General features: G+C 44.1%; 1 protein-coding gene across 4 annotated transcripts in view; it reads left to right on the forward strand.

Annotated features, from left to right (window-relative positions):
* SETD2 (SET domain containing 2, histone lysine methyltransferase) overlaps positions 1-15820 on the forward strand; it is a 98675-nt gene that overhangs the window by 63105 nt on the left and 19750 nt on the right. For 2 of the 4 annotated variants that reach the window (XR_009247378.1, XR_009247377.1), the window contains 2 exons: positions 6504-6552; positions 7884-8019. Coding sequence is in view for 2 of the 4 variants with exons in the window: in XM_004581419.3 (XP_004581476.2) it covers positions 6504-6552; positions 7884-8067 (233 nt within the window). In the remaining 2 variants the exon portion in view is untranslated. Of the gene's footprint in view, positions 1-6503; positions 6553-7883; positions 8068-15820 lie in introns of those variants that run through there. The other 2 variants (XM_004581419.3, XM_058678973.1) reach the window with 1 other exon arrangement.

Below are 15820 nucleotides of genomic sequence, written 5' to 3' on the forward strand. Positions count from 1 at the left end.
TTTATACAACTCCAAGACATTTGAAATTTCTTTTCTTTCAAAATACAATTTTCAGTCTGTTTCCAAAGATTCACACTCTTTTTAATTTCCATTCCGTGCATTTCTTTTGGCTTTTTTATATATAACCACCATACAGTCTTTGGTACTTCCTGATGTTTGTGAGGGGATAATAGTAGACTAACACAAATCTAGGAGTGGATTTTTTACTTTTTTTAATCATTATCATTTTATGATACAATTCATTAGGATTTCCCTCCTCCCTTCGCAAGTTCCCTCCCCCACCACTGAGTTCCACTGTATTACTGTAGTGGACTTCTGCATAAACAGTCCTATGTCCATCATTGCAGGCATGGACAATGGCAGAGAGTCCAGCATCCTATTGTCAGAATATAGTTAACAGTTTCATTGGAATCCATCTTTGATCTGGAAGTAGAAATGCATACTGCATTGTGTCCTCACATCTGGATATGATAATCTTCATTACACAGTTACCATACATCCCCTTAAATGAAAAGCGACAAATCAAAATCAACAGGAAGAAAATAAGACATTAAAACATCATGAAGTAACTTGCTATGAATGACTAATATGTTGCTAAAGAAATGAAAAAGAAAATCAAGAACCTTCTTGAAGAAAATGATGCTACTGTGTAATCTGAGTCAAAGACTTATTTATTTTTATTACCAAGTCAGTTATATAGAGAGAAAAGAGACAAAGATCTTCCGTCCGATGATTCACTCCCCAAGTGACCGCAATGGCCGGTGCTGTACCAATCCGAAGCCAGGAGCCAGGAACCTCCTCCAGGTCTCCCACACGGGTGCAGTGTCCCATGGCTTTGGGCCGTCCTCAACTGCTTTCCCAGGCCACAAGCAGGGAGCTGGATGGGAAATGGAGCTGCCGGGATTAGAACCGGCGTCCATATGGGATCCCGGTGCGCTTAAGGCGAGGACTTTAGCCGCTAGGCAACTGCACTGGATCCGTCAGTGAAGAATTTAATGAGTATTTTAAAGAGATTAAACTAAAGAAAATCAAAATCCATGAGTTTCCACTGATCGTTGTTGGTGAGATATGTCTTCTGTAAGCAACAAATAGATGGGTCTTGTTTTTTTAATCCAGTCTATTAATTAATGAGCTTGATGCATTTACATTCAGGGTTAATATGAATGGGTGGTAATTTGGTCCTGTCATTTTAGCAAAGGGTTGTTCATTGATTTAGTCTTCTATTGTTATTTTACTGGGATGTTCTTCACATTTGCCTTTGGTTTTGGTGGATGCTATTCCTCTGTCAAGAGAACATCTTTAAGTAACCTTTGTAGGGCAGGTTTGAAAGAGGCATATTCTTTTAACTTTGCTGTGGACGAATTTTATTTCATTTTTAAAGACAATGGAAAGCTTTGCTGAGTACGTTATCCTGGGCTGACAATTTTTTGCTTTTAGAATCTGGAATATGTCATTTCATTCTCTGCTGGCTTGTAGCGTCTCCTGTGAATTTAATTGGCATTCCTTTATATGTCAATTGATTATTTTTTTGAGTGCACATTTAAGGATCTTTCCCTTGTGTTCGATTGAAGAGAGCTTGATTATCATGTGTCGTGGTGAAGATCTCTTTTGGTCAGCTCTGTTGGGAATTCTGTGCCCCTCCTGAATGTTATTGCCCATTTGTTCTCCAGATTGCTGAAATTTTCTCTTATTTAATTAAATACATTTTTAAACCCAACTTTCTTTTCTGCACCTTCTGGGACTCCCATCGCTTTTATGTTTGGCCTTTTAATAGTGTCTTTCAATTCTTAAATACTTTTTTTAGCTTGATCCAGTTCTGCTTCCAGCTTTGTGTTTGTTTCCCCCTGGTGACAGGAAATACCTTCCAATTCTGAGATTCTTTTGTCTGCTTCTTTCATTTTATTTTGGAGACTCTCCACTGTACTTCTAATTTGCTTCACTGTATTCTTAATTTCTGATATCAGCTTTCATTTGATTTATTTCCTGTGTGACATATTCCTTAAAATCTTTGAACTCCTGTATTACGTGCTTCTCGTGTTGATAAGCTTTATGACAAATGTTTTGAATATTGTATCCCTCATTTTCTTGATGTATTCTTCAGTTAACTCTGAGGTTGGCAAAATTTTGCTGCTTTTGCACGGAGTTTTCAGTAACATTCATTGTGCCTTTGTCTCGTCTTTTGCTCTTGGTCATTGTACTTCTGGTTTTTAGATTCTTATTCTTGGGGCAGGTTTCTAAGTTGTATCACCCACAGGTCTACAGTTCAGTTTTACTTATTGTGGTTGGCACATGGCTCTTTGTTTTTGTTTTTGTTTTTAATTATTTTTTAATAATCTTACTTAGTTGATTAGGGTACATAGGGTCAAGGGCTACAGGGTGAAAGTGGGTAATAGCATTGTTTCCACACTAATATTATCATTTTTCCCTGTATCTGGGGTTAGGGGAGTAACAAAGGGAAAAGCCCCACCCGACCTCCCACCCATCCCAGATCCCCAATGGGAGATGCGCTCTGAGGGTCCTGCTCAAACAGTTTTGATAGTTCATCAGTTCTGGATTGCTGCATATCTCACAGTTCCAATCGCAATGAACCCTATTCAGAGTCCACTGGCTGACAGTCTCTTCATGGTTGGGGTTCTAAGATCAGCAGTTCAGTTGGAGGGATCTGCAAAGAAACTTTATCTGAGATGATCCCAGACCTGATTCTTGCGTGAGTTTGCTAGTGCAGACTCCAACACCGTCCATCACACCAATTTTATGCACATGCTGGTCGTTGGGATTACTGGGTTCGTTCTGTTTCCAGCCCTGTCTTCCTCATGAACCAACGGGTGTTATAGTCCAGCTCGATCCTACCCACTTCATACTCAGTCCTCACGCAAACCAGTGGGAGCTGCAGCCTAGTCGGGGCAACTCCCCATAACCCCCACCAGTTCTGCCCCCTACCCTGGTTCCCATGCTTGCCAGTATGTACCGCAGGCTTGTCCAGTCTGTCCCACATCCCATTTAGCTCTCGCACATGTCAATGGGCATTGAAGCCTAGTTCAACTAAACCAACCTACTATCCAGCCCATACACCTACTGGCAGGTGCCTTTCTGTCTAGCCACCCCTGCCCCTGTCCTGGTTTTTGTGCTGTCCAGTGAGAGTGGTATCCCCGAGGGAGGTGCCCACTATTTCCCTTCTAGGCCACACCCACTCCCAGATTGTGCACTCTCCAGGTAGTTCAAGCATTTGACTTGACAGAATTAGCTCCCAGTGCCAGCCTCTGCCAGCTAATGCTGCGGCTAAGCCCAGCCATCCCTCACCCACTCAAATTTTTGCTTGCACCAGTTGGAACAGTCAGCCCACCGTGGCCCTTCCCTTATCTAGCCCACATGAGGCCCACAGGTGTTATAGCCCTGCCTAGTCTGATCTGCCCCCATCCCGACTCACGCTTTCCAATGTAAGTAGTTGTCCAAGAGGGGAGCCTACATTCCCCTGTCAGCTTTGCCTCCTCCCCCTGAGTATCACATGTGCTGTTTGGGCGCTGCAACCACATCTGGTACGGCTCATCTCACCTTGGCATTCCTTAATGTGTACTGGTATATGTCACAACCAAACCTGGCTCGACCCACACTCTGTTCTGGTGCTTGGACTTGCCAGCGGATGATGTGAACAGTTTCAGCCTGGTCTGCCCCCACTGCATGCCATGTGTATGCCAGTGGGATAATTTCAATTGCCTGTTCTGGGCTGTTTCCTATTGTGCTTCTTGCGCTTACCTGCAGGGACTGTGTCCTGCCAGAGAAGTTGTCCAGACTCCTCCATCAGAAACTCTCCCAGTGCCAGATTCCGCGCATACCAGTGGGTCCATGAGCCAGCCCTACTCAGTTCACCTCCTGTCCTAGCAGGAACAGTGGCTTTCCTGACTGGTCTTCAACCCAATCTCGTTCTTACTGTTGGATGTTTCAACCCAGCCACGGCTCTTCCATACCCCTATACAGCTCACACATGGTTCAGTAGGGGCTGAGACCTAGCCTAGTCTGTCACACATTTCCCCTGGTCCTGCAGAGCACCAGATGGTGTTGGAGTCTGGCCCGGCTTGATGCTTCCAGTCGCAGTCCACACTTGCGCCAAGTGAGATTACAATTGTATCCTGACCAGAACACAGCCCCAATTCCAGCCCATGCACTCCTTGGTGGGAAACAACCCAGCTAGGGTGTCCCCTTAGCTCCCCACCGGGCCTGTTCCCAGCCTTAGATCACGTGCAGGCCAGTGGTTGTTCTGACTCAGCTTGGTAGAGCCCCTCACTTGTCCTGGCCCCTTAGATGCTGTGGCTTAGCGTCCCTGTCTCATGCAGATCAGTAGGTACAAGGACCTACTTGGCATGACCTGTGCTCCAACCTGATGTTTCTTGTGAGTTAAGGCTGGGGTAGTGATAGACTAAGCTATGTGTGACCATGCCACCTGCCATCACTCATGGGTATAGGAACCCACAACAGGCAGGGCAGGTCAAGGCAGCAGTACCTGAATGTGCATCATAAAACAGGATGTGGGGTGGTCCGGGCTGCCACTAGAAGGAGGCAGAATGGGCAGGGCTGAACAAACCTTAACTCACATGGCTCTTTGTTTGCAGTCTTTTGTGCCACTCCCTCCAGTGAGTTCCAATTTGGGGTTCTTATGTTAGATTTACACTGTGGTCTCTGTAGCCCCAACTACTGGCTCACCACTCTCCACCTCCTGTGATACTGTGCTGCGGCTGCACCATTGTGTAGGAGTAGATCTTATTTTATTTATTTTTTGTTGTTGTTGTTGCAGACAGAAAAGTTCATTTGTGAAGGGACCAGGTGAGCAGGGAAGGGAGAGGGAAGGGGAAGCACCTCCAGAGAGAAAGCCAGGAGGTGGGGTGCCTCTCCAAAGAGGAGGGAGATAGAGACACCCTAGGAGTGGATTTTAAATCCAGCTCATAGTTGGGGGGGGGGGTAGTTCACTGTTCTTAGCCTATTTTGTCAGTGCTATAGATGTAATAATCTTTATTTGAAGCGTGAAAGTATGTAAGAATGTATTTAAGGGATATGTGTTAGGGAACTTCTCTGTGGCAGGTGCTGTGTCTTACATATCCAAAACTAAAAGTGCTTTAATGTGCTTACAGCAGATGATTGCTTCACAAACCTGGTTATACTGATGAGCAAACTAGATTTCACAAATAGCTATCATCTAAGGGAGCTCAAGTTGGTTGTGTTTGGGTGTGGGAGGTGGAGGAGAGGGTTTTATTTTTGGTTGTTTATGATTGGTTTATTTACTAAGAGAGTTGGAAGGGACAAAGAGAAATCTAATCTCTGGTTCACTCCCCCAAGATGGCCATGACAGCCAGGATTGGGCCAAGCCAAAGCCAGGAGCCAGGAGCTTCTCCCTGTCTCCCACTTGGGTGGCAGAGGCCCAAGCACTTAGGCCATCTTTTGCTGCTTTTCTAGACCATTATTAGGGAGTTGGATTATTGGTGGATCAGTTGGGATTCAAACCAACAGGCATGTGGGATGCTAGAATCACAGCTGGTAACTTTACCTGCTTTCTGCAACTCTGGCCCCCTCTCATGCTGTTTTTGTGTTCTTATATAAAAATGTCTGCAGTTATATTTTACATACTTTAATTTTAATGATTGATTTATTTGAAAGGCAAAGTTATAGAGAAGGAGAAACACAAAAAGAGAGCTACTATTTCATGGTTTACCTCCCAAAAGACCTCAGCAACTGGTTCTGAGCCAGACCAAAGTAACAGCCAGAAGCTTCTTCTGGGTCTCTTACATGGGTTCAGGGGCCCGAACACTTGGAACATCGTCACTGCTTTTCCAGGTACTTTAGCAGAGAGTATGTGAGTGAATAAAGAAACGTGCTTAAGAGCTGCCTGCAGGACTTAGAATTGCAGGCAATTGTCAGAGAACAAAACAGCTTCTAAAACTTAGATTCACACACCAAGACAGGTTAAAAATGTAGCTGTCTTTACTGTGTTTATAATAATGATTTAAAAGTAATTGCTAAATTTGGCCATTAGTTGAGTTGGTTTTGCATTTAGAGAAAATCATGCAGAGTACCTTTAATTGTCCTTACACGTATGGTGTTTCTGAAATTTCTGAAAATTTTATATGTAACTGGTTATTACTAAGTTTTCTTCTTGAAGTGGGTACGGCAAGGGAGATGGTTTTGAGTATTCCCATTAAAGAAACTGTAAATGACTTCCATTTGTTGGTAGAAGTGCATTTGTAGTTAAGATTCTCACAAGTGTATATTCTTCCTAGAAATATAATGCCCCAGTCACGAGATCTGCTCCTTTGCTGCTGAGATCATACTTGCAAAAGGCTTGGCAGATACTAAAATATATGCATGTGTGAGTCACATTTTGGAGATTAAATGCTAGCCCTTCAATCCCCACTGCCCCCATTTCTTTGTATTCATGTGATATCAATCAGTTTGAAAGCAATCACTACTTCTACCCCCTACTAATAACCCTTCTTTCTGGCTTTGTTTTTTTGCAGGAGGTCTATCGCATTCCAAAAAAGAGTCAAACTGAGAAGGAGAACACAAGTAGGTATTCAGAGGAACTGCATAGAAGACTTTCCAATATTCTTTTGATTTATGCAGAGATAACATAAGAGCTCCCCCATAGTTGAGGTATTAAAGCTTAGCACAGGGCCCAGCACAGTAGCCTAGCAGCTAAAGTCCTCACCTTGTACGTGCCGGGATCCCATATAGGTACCAGTTCTAATCCTGGCAACCACTTCCCATCCAGCTGCCTAATTATGGCTGGAAAGCAGTCAAGGACAGCCCAAAGCCTTGGGACCCTACGTTCGTGTGGGAGACCCAGAAGAGGCTCCTGGCTTCAGATCGGCTCAGCTTCAGTTGTTGCAGCCATCTGGGGAGTGAATTATTGGATGGAAGATTTCTCTGTCTGTCCTTTTTTCTGTATATCTGACTTTCCAATCAAAATAAATTTTAAAAAGATGATAAAAAAATAAAGCTTAGCGCATCAGGCTACTCTTACATTTTTTGTAAAGATTATTATTATTATTTTTTTTAATATTTGAGAGACTTTTACAGTGAGAGAAAGAGATTAAGAGAGAAATCTTCCATCAGTTGCTTCACTCCTCAAATAGCTGCGATGGCCAGAGCTGAGCCAATCAGGAGCCAGGAGGTTCTCTCAGGTCTCCCATATTGGTGCAGGAGTCCAAGGCCTTGGGATATCCTCCGCTGCATTTTCAGACCATAAGCAGAGAGTTGGATTAGAAGTGCAGCAGCTGACTCCAACTGGCACCCATATGGGATACCAGTGCTTTCAGGTGGAAGATTAACTTGCCATACCACCATGCTGGCCCAATCAGGCTGCTTTTATACAAGTTACAGGAGCAGTCGAAGGCTTTTACATTTTGAATTAGTAAACTAGTAAAAAGTAATAGGACCACTTGCATGCAGTGTGCTCATAGAACTTACTAGAAGTGTTTGATCTAGAAGGCTTGACCTGAAACTTGGGGAAATAAATTAAGAATATTTATGAAAAAGAGTTTTACCAAGCACAGTGAATATCTGATTTGGGGTTTCATCCAAATTCAAGACTGTATAAACAACAGGGTCCATAGATCATTTGTTGACTAGAAATTTAATTATAAAATGGACATACTATCTATGCTTGCAATGAGGGAATCTCAACTGAACTTGAACTGTGGTTATGCAACAAGGTGGAGGAATCCACCATGGTGGGAGGGCTTGGGGAGGGGTGGGGAGAATCCCAGTACCTATGAAACTGTGTCACATAATACAATGTAATTAATGAATAAAAAAAATTTTTTAAAAATGGACATACTATCATGGTAAAAATAAGTCTAACAAGTTAATTTTTTAAAATTCTGTTTTCCCCTTAGTAACTGAACGAGGAAGGGATACTATTGCCTTCAGAGATCAAACAACTGTCCCAAAGACACCTAACAGGTCAAGAGAGAGAGACCCAGACAAGCAAACTCAAAATAAAGAGAAAAGAAAACGAAGAGGTTCCCTCTCGCCACCTCCTTCTGCCTACGAGCGGGGATCAAAAAGGCCAGATGACAGGTAAGTGTCTCTTTCTGGAGCAGGTCACAGAGACCCAGCTCACTCACAGTCGGCTTGATTCCACATCTAAGGATTCAACAAATGACAGATTGAAATATTTCAGAGGAAAATTATGTCTGTACTGAACAAGTACTAGCTCTTTTTGTCACTCTTCCCTTGCTTTACTGTAGCTATTTACATAACATTTGCATTGTATTGGTTATTATAAATAATCTTACAGATGTTTTCAAAGAGGATGCACATAGGTTATATGCAAATATTCAACCATTTTCTGTAAGGGGCTTGAGCACCTGCAGAGCTTGGTACCCATGGGACACCCTGGAACCAGTGCCCTGCAGATAGAAATAAAACTGTACCTTGGTTCGGGCCTTGGGTTTGGGGGCAAGTGCCGCTCCTCACAGTGTGGCGGCTGTGGGGGGTGCCCCTGCCGGGTTGGACCCAATGATGGGGGCTCACGCCAAAGACACTGCCGCAAGGCAGTGAAGGAGTCCTCGGCCTCACCCAGGACCCAAGAGAGCTCTTTCCTCGGGGTAAGTGTGCCATGAGGGAACTTGGGAACTGGATTAAAATTCCTAGCTCCGCCCAGCTGCTAATATCTTGCGGCTAGGTGAGTTTGGGAGGGGTTCGGGCCTTGGGTTTGGGGACAAGTGCCACTCCTCACAGTGTGGCGGCTGTGGGGGGTGCCCCTGCCGGGTTGGACCCAAGGCTGGGGGCTCATGCCAAAGACACTGCCGCAAGGCAGTGAACGAGTCCTCGGCCTCACCCAGGGCGGCCAGTGAACCATGTGGTTCCAGGCTTTGCCTGCTGGCCACCCGGCAGCCTGCTCTGGGGTTTTTTAAGTTATGTTTGCTGCCTGGGGACACCCATGTGAAGTCCAATTTTAGTGTAGGTCAGTAGTGAATCTTGAGTGATTCCCAGTGACAGAGTCATGGAAGGTTTAGGCATGCGTGGGGACTGAGACCTGGTGGTTTGGAGGGAAGTACCCAGGAGACAATTACGGTTAGTCAGATACACCAACCCAATTCGGAATAGAGAATTGGCCTGTTTGCCTAGAACATCACTGATCGTCACACATCAGCCCACACCAATACTATGGATGGGGGCCTCTTTGGCAATAATGGGTACCATTACCCAACTGTTTGGTGGAGTGGTAGAGTGGTCACATTTGGCAGGGTCAAGACTTTATCCAGCACGCGAGAGAACTTGGTCTGGGGGTAGACTCTATGGTGTTGTGTGGGCCCAACCCTGTGGAAATAACACCCTAACAGGGTTGAGGTTCCCACCAAGGTGCACGTGTGCTGGAATGGGGGCTGCGTTGAATCTAGGAAACAGTTGCAGTTACCCGAGGCACTGGTGTGGGCTGGGATTGGATGCACCAGGCCAGTTTGGAGCCCAACACCATCTGGTGTCATGGAGAACCAGGGTAGATGTGGGACTGACTAGGCTGGGTCTCAACCCCCTACTGAGCCATGTGTGAGCTCTATGTGGGTATGGACGAGCCATGGCTGGGCTGAAACATCCAACAAGAAGAACCAGAATGGGGTGAAAGCCAGCCGGGAAAAGAGTAGGGTTGGCTCAAGGACCCCCTGGTATGCACGAAATCTGGCGTTGGGAGGGGTCCTGATGGAGGAGCCTGGGCAGCTCCTCTGGCAGGACACAGTCCCTGCAGGTTAGCGCAAGAAGCATGATAGGAAACAGCCCAGAATAGGCCATGGAAAGTTTCCCACTGGCACACATTTGGCATGGGTCAGGGGCAGACCAGGCTGAATCAGTTCATGTCATCCACTGGCAAATCCGAACACCAGAACAGAGTGTGGGTTGAGCCGGGTTTGGTTGTGACAAAACCAGTACACATTATGGAATGCCAGGGTGAGGTTGCCTGTACTGGATTTGACTGCAGCACCCAACCAGCACACGTGAGATCCTGGAAGGGAGGGACAGAGCTGGCAGGGGGATTGAGGGGCTGGTCCCCTCGCCGGACAGCTACTCCCACTGGAGAGCGTGGGCTGGGATGAGGACAGACCAGACTAAGCAAGGCTGCAACACCTGTGCGCTGCATGAGGACTAGATCAGGGAAAAGCCAGGCTGGGCTGATTATTCCTGTGTGCAAGCGTAAATTAGAGCGGGTGAGGGATGTTTGGGCTTGGCCGCAGCATCAGCTGGCAGAAGCTGGCACTGGGGACTAATTCTGTCAAGTCAAATCACAGAACCACCTAAAGAGTGCATAAACCGGGACTGAGAGAGACCTGGGAGGGAAAAAGTGGGTTCCCCCTTCCTGGGTCACTAGTCCCGCAGGAGGGCATGAAAACTAGGACGGGGGCTGGCGTGGCTAGACAGAGAGGCACTCAACAACATCCATGAGGGCTGGATGGTTTAGTTGGTTAGATGGAACTAAGCTTTAATACCCAGTGACAAGTACAAGAGCCAAATGGGATGGGGGACAGACTGGTCTACTGCTACACATACTGGCAAACCAGGGTAGGGGGTGGGCCTGATGGGGGTTATTGTGGGTCGCCCCGACTAGGCTGCAGCTCCCACTGGTTGATGTAAGGGCCGAGTATGTGCTAGGCAGAACCAGACTGGACTGCAACACCCATTGGTTCCAGTGCAACTCGGGACTGAAAACAGAACCAACCCAGCAATTGCAACCACCAGCTGATCGGGGTAATGGACTGTGCCGGGCCCTGTGCTTGCTAGAACATACAAGAATCTGGTCTGGGAATACCTCAAGGTTTCTTTGGAGATCTCCCCAATCGAACTGCTGGACTCAGAACTCTAACCAGGAAAGGACAGAAAACAGAACAGGCCAATCATTCATCTCAGCTATATGTTGGCAGCGAAATATGGGGCAAACGGAGACTTTATGATGGACCATATCAATGAGTGGACCACCTCATCGAGCAAAACTGGCAGCGATTCATAACTGGAGAACTATTAAAACCACTTGAGCTGGGCCCGGCGTCGTGGCCTAGCAGCTAAAGTCCTCGCCATGAACGCCCTGGGATCCCATATGGGCGCCGGTTCTAATCCTGGCAGCTCCACTTCCCATCCAGCTCCCTGCCTGTGGCCTGGGAAAGCAGTCGAGGACGGCCCAATGCCTTGGGACCCTGCACCCACGTTGGGGACCTGGAAGAGGCTCCAGGTTCCCGGCTTCGGATCGGTGCGCATTGGCCCGTTGCGGCTCACTTGGGGAGTGAATCATCATTGGACAGAATATCTTCCTCTCTGTCTCTCCTCCTCTGTGTATATCTGGCTGTAATAAAATGAATAAATCTTTAAAAAAAAAAAAAAAAACCACTTGAGCAAATATCTCAGAGCATGCCCCACATCCGGGACTTTGGGTGGGCGGGAAATCGGGTGGGGCTTCTCCCTCAATATCCCCCTTTACCTCAGATACATGATGGAAACAATATGGACATAATAGTATTACCCACTTCTCTATACCCCCTGAACCTTTTTTTTTTTTAACCGCAATTAACTATGTAAAGATTGTCAACAACAATACAATAAAAAAAAGAAACTGTACCTCTGACTTATTGTAGGAAGCACTTCGGAAGTTGGTGTTTTCTCTTGATGAGTGAGTATAAGACTTCACTGAAATCTTGAGGCAAATTCTTTTTTGAGTGAGGACTTATGAAATTGTTGGTACTTACATACCTTATTTGAAACATTTAATTACAGTTGGGGAAATCAGATATTAAAAAGGCAATGGAGGATGATAGGAGACAATTCTTTCAAGGTACTGATAGTTTTTCATGAGGTAAAACTTTGTTTCCTGGTGTACCATACTGATTTAAATGCTGATTTAAAGAAATTTTGGGTAGGGGTTACTTTGTGCTGATAAGGAAAAAAATCATAATTATGTATTAAGGTGTAGAAGTATTTATCTAAAGGAGTTCTTAATTAAATATACTCTTTTATTGAAATGTATTATTAATCTAATGCAGTAGCTAGAATTCTAAGTTTTAGGCTGTATGAGCATATTATAGTGGCAGCTTGCCATGATTTTAATTTTTACTTCCCTAATTACTAAACAGAAAGAAGATCTCTTATATTTATCATTTGCCCTCTAGAGTTTTAGGTGTTATTCATATTTACTGAATATAATTTTGTTTTGGTGTCAATTTTAAAGTATTTTCTCCCTTCTTATAGCTTGTGTTATAACTTTTTAAATATATCTTGATATACAGAAATTATTAAAGATGGTATAATTGAAAGTATTTTTTTATAATTAATGTTTATTGTGCTTTGAGAAAAATACCCTACCTTGAGATGATGATAGTCTTGTCTTAAAGAGAACCAAATTTGTAATCCATTTGGAATTAACATTTATGAATATTATTAATTAATTTCTTTTTATTTTTTCAGATGAATACCCTATTGTCCTACTACTGTTTTCTTGTACCCAGTACTGATAACCCCAAAGTAGATGATAAAGACTTGACATCCCTATAACTTTTGAGCATTCATATTTCTGTCTAAATAGGCAGTTGACTTTTATTATTGATCTAATGTTTGGAGACTAAACGCCATTAATTTTAATGATTTGTGTAAGAGCTTTTGTTCCCCCTGTCTTTGATGTTTGCATACAACAGTTATATGGATTTTTCATTTCTAGCTTTTTTGCTTTTTGAAGTTTTATTTTGGTGCCAAAATCTCCAATATGTATCATAGAATGATGGTGTTTCTTATCTTGGTAATTAATTTCTACTCATGTTTTTAATTGCTTTTTTTTTTTAAGATTTATTTTTATTGCCAAGTCAGATATACAGAGAGGAAGAGCTCCTCCCCGCTGATTCATTCCCCAAGTGTCTGCAACAGTTGGGGCTGAGCAGATCCAAAACCAGGTGCCAGGAGCTGCTTCTGGGTCTCCCTCACGGGTGCAGGGTCCCAAGGTTTCGGGCGATCCTTGACTGCTTTCCCAGGCCACAGGCAGGGAGCTGGATGGGAAGTGGGGCTGCTGGGATTAGAACTGACGGCCATATGGGATCCTAGTGCGTGCAAGGTGAGGACTTTAGCTTTTAGGCTACTGTGCCAGGCCCTAATTCCTACTTTGTAAGGAATTTTTTTTTTTTTATTCTTAACTTAATTATTGTACTGTTAACCTTATAATTTTGGGAATGTTTTCTCTCATAAAGATATTAAGTAAACATAAATAGCATTTGATAGCATTTGACCTATCAGTATTACAGTTCTGTTATTATCCAATTCTAAATACTTTTAATACTCATTAGAAATCATAATGAAAATTTTTAATTTCTTGCTAAATTTCAGACTTAAGTGGAAGCCAATTTTGTGGTGTAGCACGTAAAACTGCCGCTTTTGATGTCAGCTTCCATGTGACTTCTGGCTTATTTTCCATCTGCTCCACTTCTACTTCAGCTCCCCTAACGTCCATTTTGGAGACCCAGATGAGACTCCTGGCTGGTCATCTGGGAAAGTGAACCAGTGATGGAAATTTGTTTGTAAAGATTGATTTATTTGAAAGCAGGATAGATCTTCTCTCTGCTAATTCAGATGGCCTTGGGCCTGGTGCTGTAGCCTAGCAGCTAAAGTCCTCCCCTTGCATGTGCCAGGATCCCATATGAGTGCTGGTTCTAATCCTGGCAGCCCTGCTTCCCATCCAGCTTCCTAGCTGTGGCCTGGAGAGCAGTCGAAGACGGCCCAAAGCCTTGGGACTCTGCACCTGTGTGTGAGACCCGGAAGAAACTCCGGACTCCAGGCTTCAGATCAGCACAGTACTAGCCATTGTAGTCACTTGAGGAGTAAATCAATGGACGGAAGGTCTTCCTCTCTGTCTCTACTCCTCTCTCATATCTGCCTTTCCAATAAAAATAAATCTTCGGCCCAGTGTGATGGCCTAGTGGCTTAAGTCTTCATTTTGCACGCGCTGGAATCCCATATGTGTGCCGGTTCTAATCCCAGCAGCCCCATTTCTCTTCCACCTCCCTGCTTGTGGCCCGGGAAAGCAGTCGAGAACGGCCCAAAGCCTTGGGACCCTGTACCCGCATGGGAGACCTGGAGAAGGTTCCTGGCTCCTGGCTTCGGATTGGTGCAGCACTGGCCATTGCAGCCACTTGGGGAGTGAATCATCGGATGGAAGATCTTCCTCTCTGTCTCTCCTCCTCTCTGTATATCTGACTTTGCAATAAAAGTAAATGAATCTTTTTTAAAAATCTTAACAAAAAACCAAAAAACCCTCAGACGGCCACAAAGACCTGGACTCAGTTAGGCCAAAGCCATGGGCTTCTTCCATGTCTCCTATACAAGTGGCAAGGAACCAAGCACTTTGCCATTGTCTGCTTTTCCTGGCCATTAGCAGAAAGTTGGATCCAAAGTGAAATGCCAGCACATGGACCCTTGTCCTTATGGGATGCTCACATCATAGTGTCTTTACCTGCTACTTCACAATGCTGGCACCTGGAAAAGCTCACCCTGTGTCTCCCTTTTCTTTGCATTCTGCTTCCCCAGTTTATATCCTAGTGTTACATAATGTCCAGTATTATGGTTCCCTGTCCACTCCTTTTCATTATCACTGCTGCTTCCTAGGATCTGCTATGTATTAAGCCATAGAAATGTTTACAATTAGGATAATTGATGTACTTGAAAGAGTTAGAGACCGAATTAAGAATTTGAAAGAGAGCTTCCATCACTGGTTCACCCTGCAAAATGGTTGTGATGGTTGGGGCTCAGCTAGACAGAAGCCAGAAGCCAGGAACTTCATTGGACCTTCCATTTGAGTGGCAGGGTTCCTAGTACTTGAGCCATCTTCCACTGCTCTTCCCAGATCATTAATAGCCAGCTGAATAAGAAATGAGAAGAGCCAGGACTCAAACCAGCACCTTCATGAAATGCCAATATCATAGTGATGGCTTTAACCGGTATGCCACAATATCAGCCTGAACTGTTTAATTTTTGAAAGAAGTTTTACTGGGTTAATTATTATCAGTACTGTGGAAATATTAATCTTACATCTTATCGCTTTTGTGAAACTTGTTTTCTAATTATAATGATTTAAGTAATTGGCTTTTTTCTTCACCTGTTTTTTTTTTTAATTTATTTTTAAGATTTGTTTATTTGCTTGAAATACAGTTACACACAGCAGAAGAGGGAGAGACAGTGAGATAGTTATCTGCTGTTACATTGCCCCGAATGACCTTCAACTGGAGATCCTTGGGGTCTGCCATGTAAGTGAAAGGGCCCAAGGACTTGGGCCATCCTCCACTGCTTTCCCAGGCACCTTCACAGGGAGTGGATTGGAACTTGAGCAGCAGGGACTCAATGCAATGGCCATATGGAATGCTGGTACCTCAGATAGTGCCTTTATCCCTATGCCGTAGCACTGGCCACTCCATCTCCTTTTAATTTTTTTTTTTTCTGACTTTGTGTTCTGCTATGTGTTTCTATGGCATTTTCTTTTCATTTTACCTGATTAGAATGTAAAGATTAGTTTCCAAGTTACTATTTTTCTTTTGTTCAGTTTCCTGTTTCAGCATGCCCTAGACCTCATGTGCCCTGAATTGGGTTGTATGTTGGATTATTTCTTGGATTATGACATCTTCAAAATGTCATTTCAATATTTGGGGCTATGGAATTGTCGTTAACTTTATGTACTTTGTATATGTTTAATTTGAAGTTCTGAAACCTTAGAATAAAGATGAATTTGTCAGTTTCCTCAGAATTTTTTTCTGTCTGCAGGACTTCTTAAATAACTTGATTATAATTTTTAGCCATTACGAAATTGGAGATAGCA

The sequence above is a fragment of the Ochotona princeps genome, chromosome 21, assembly GCF_030435755.1.
Source record: "Ochotona princeps isolate mOchPri1 chromosome 21, mOchPri1.hap1, whole genome shotgun sequence".
Lineage (NCBI taxonomy): Eukaryota > Metazoa > Chordata > Mammalia > Lagomorpha > Ochotonidae > Ochotona > Ochotona princeps.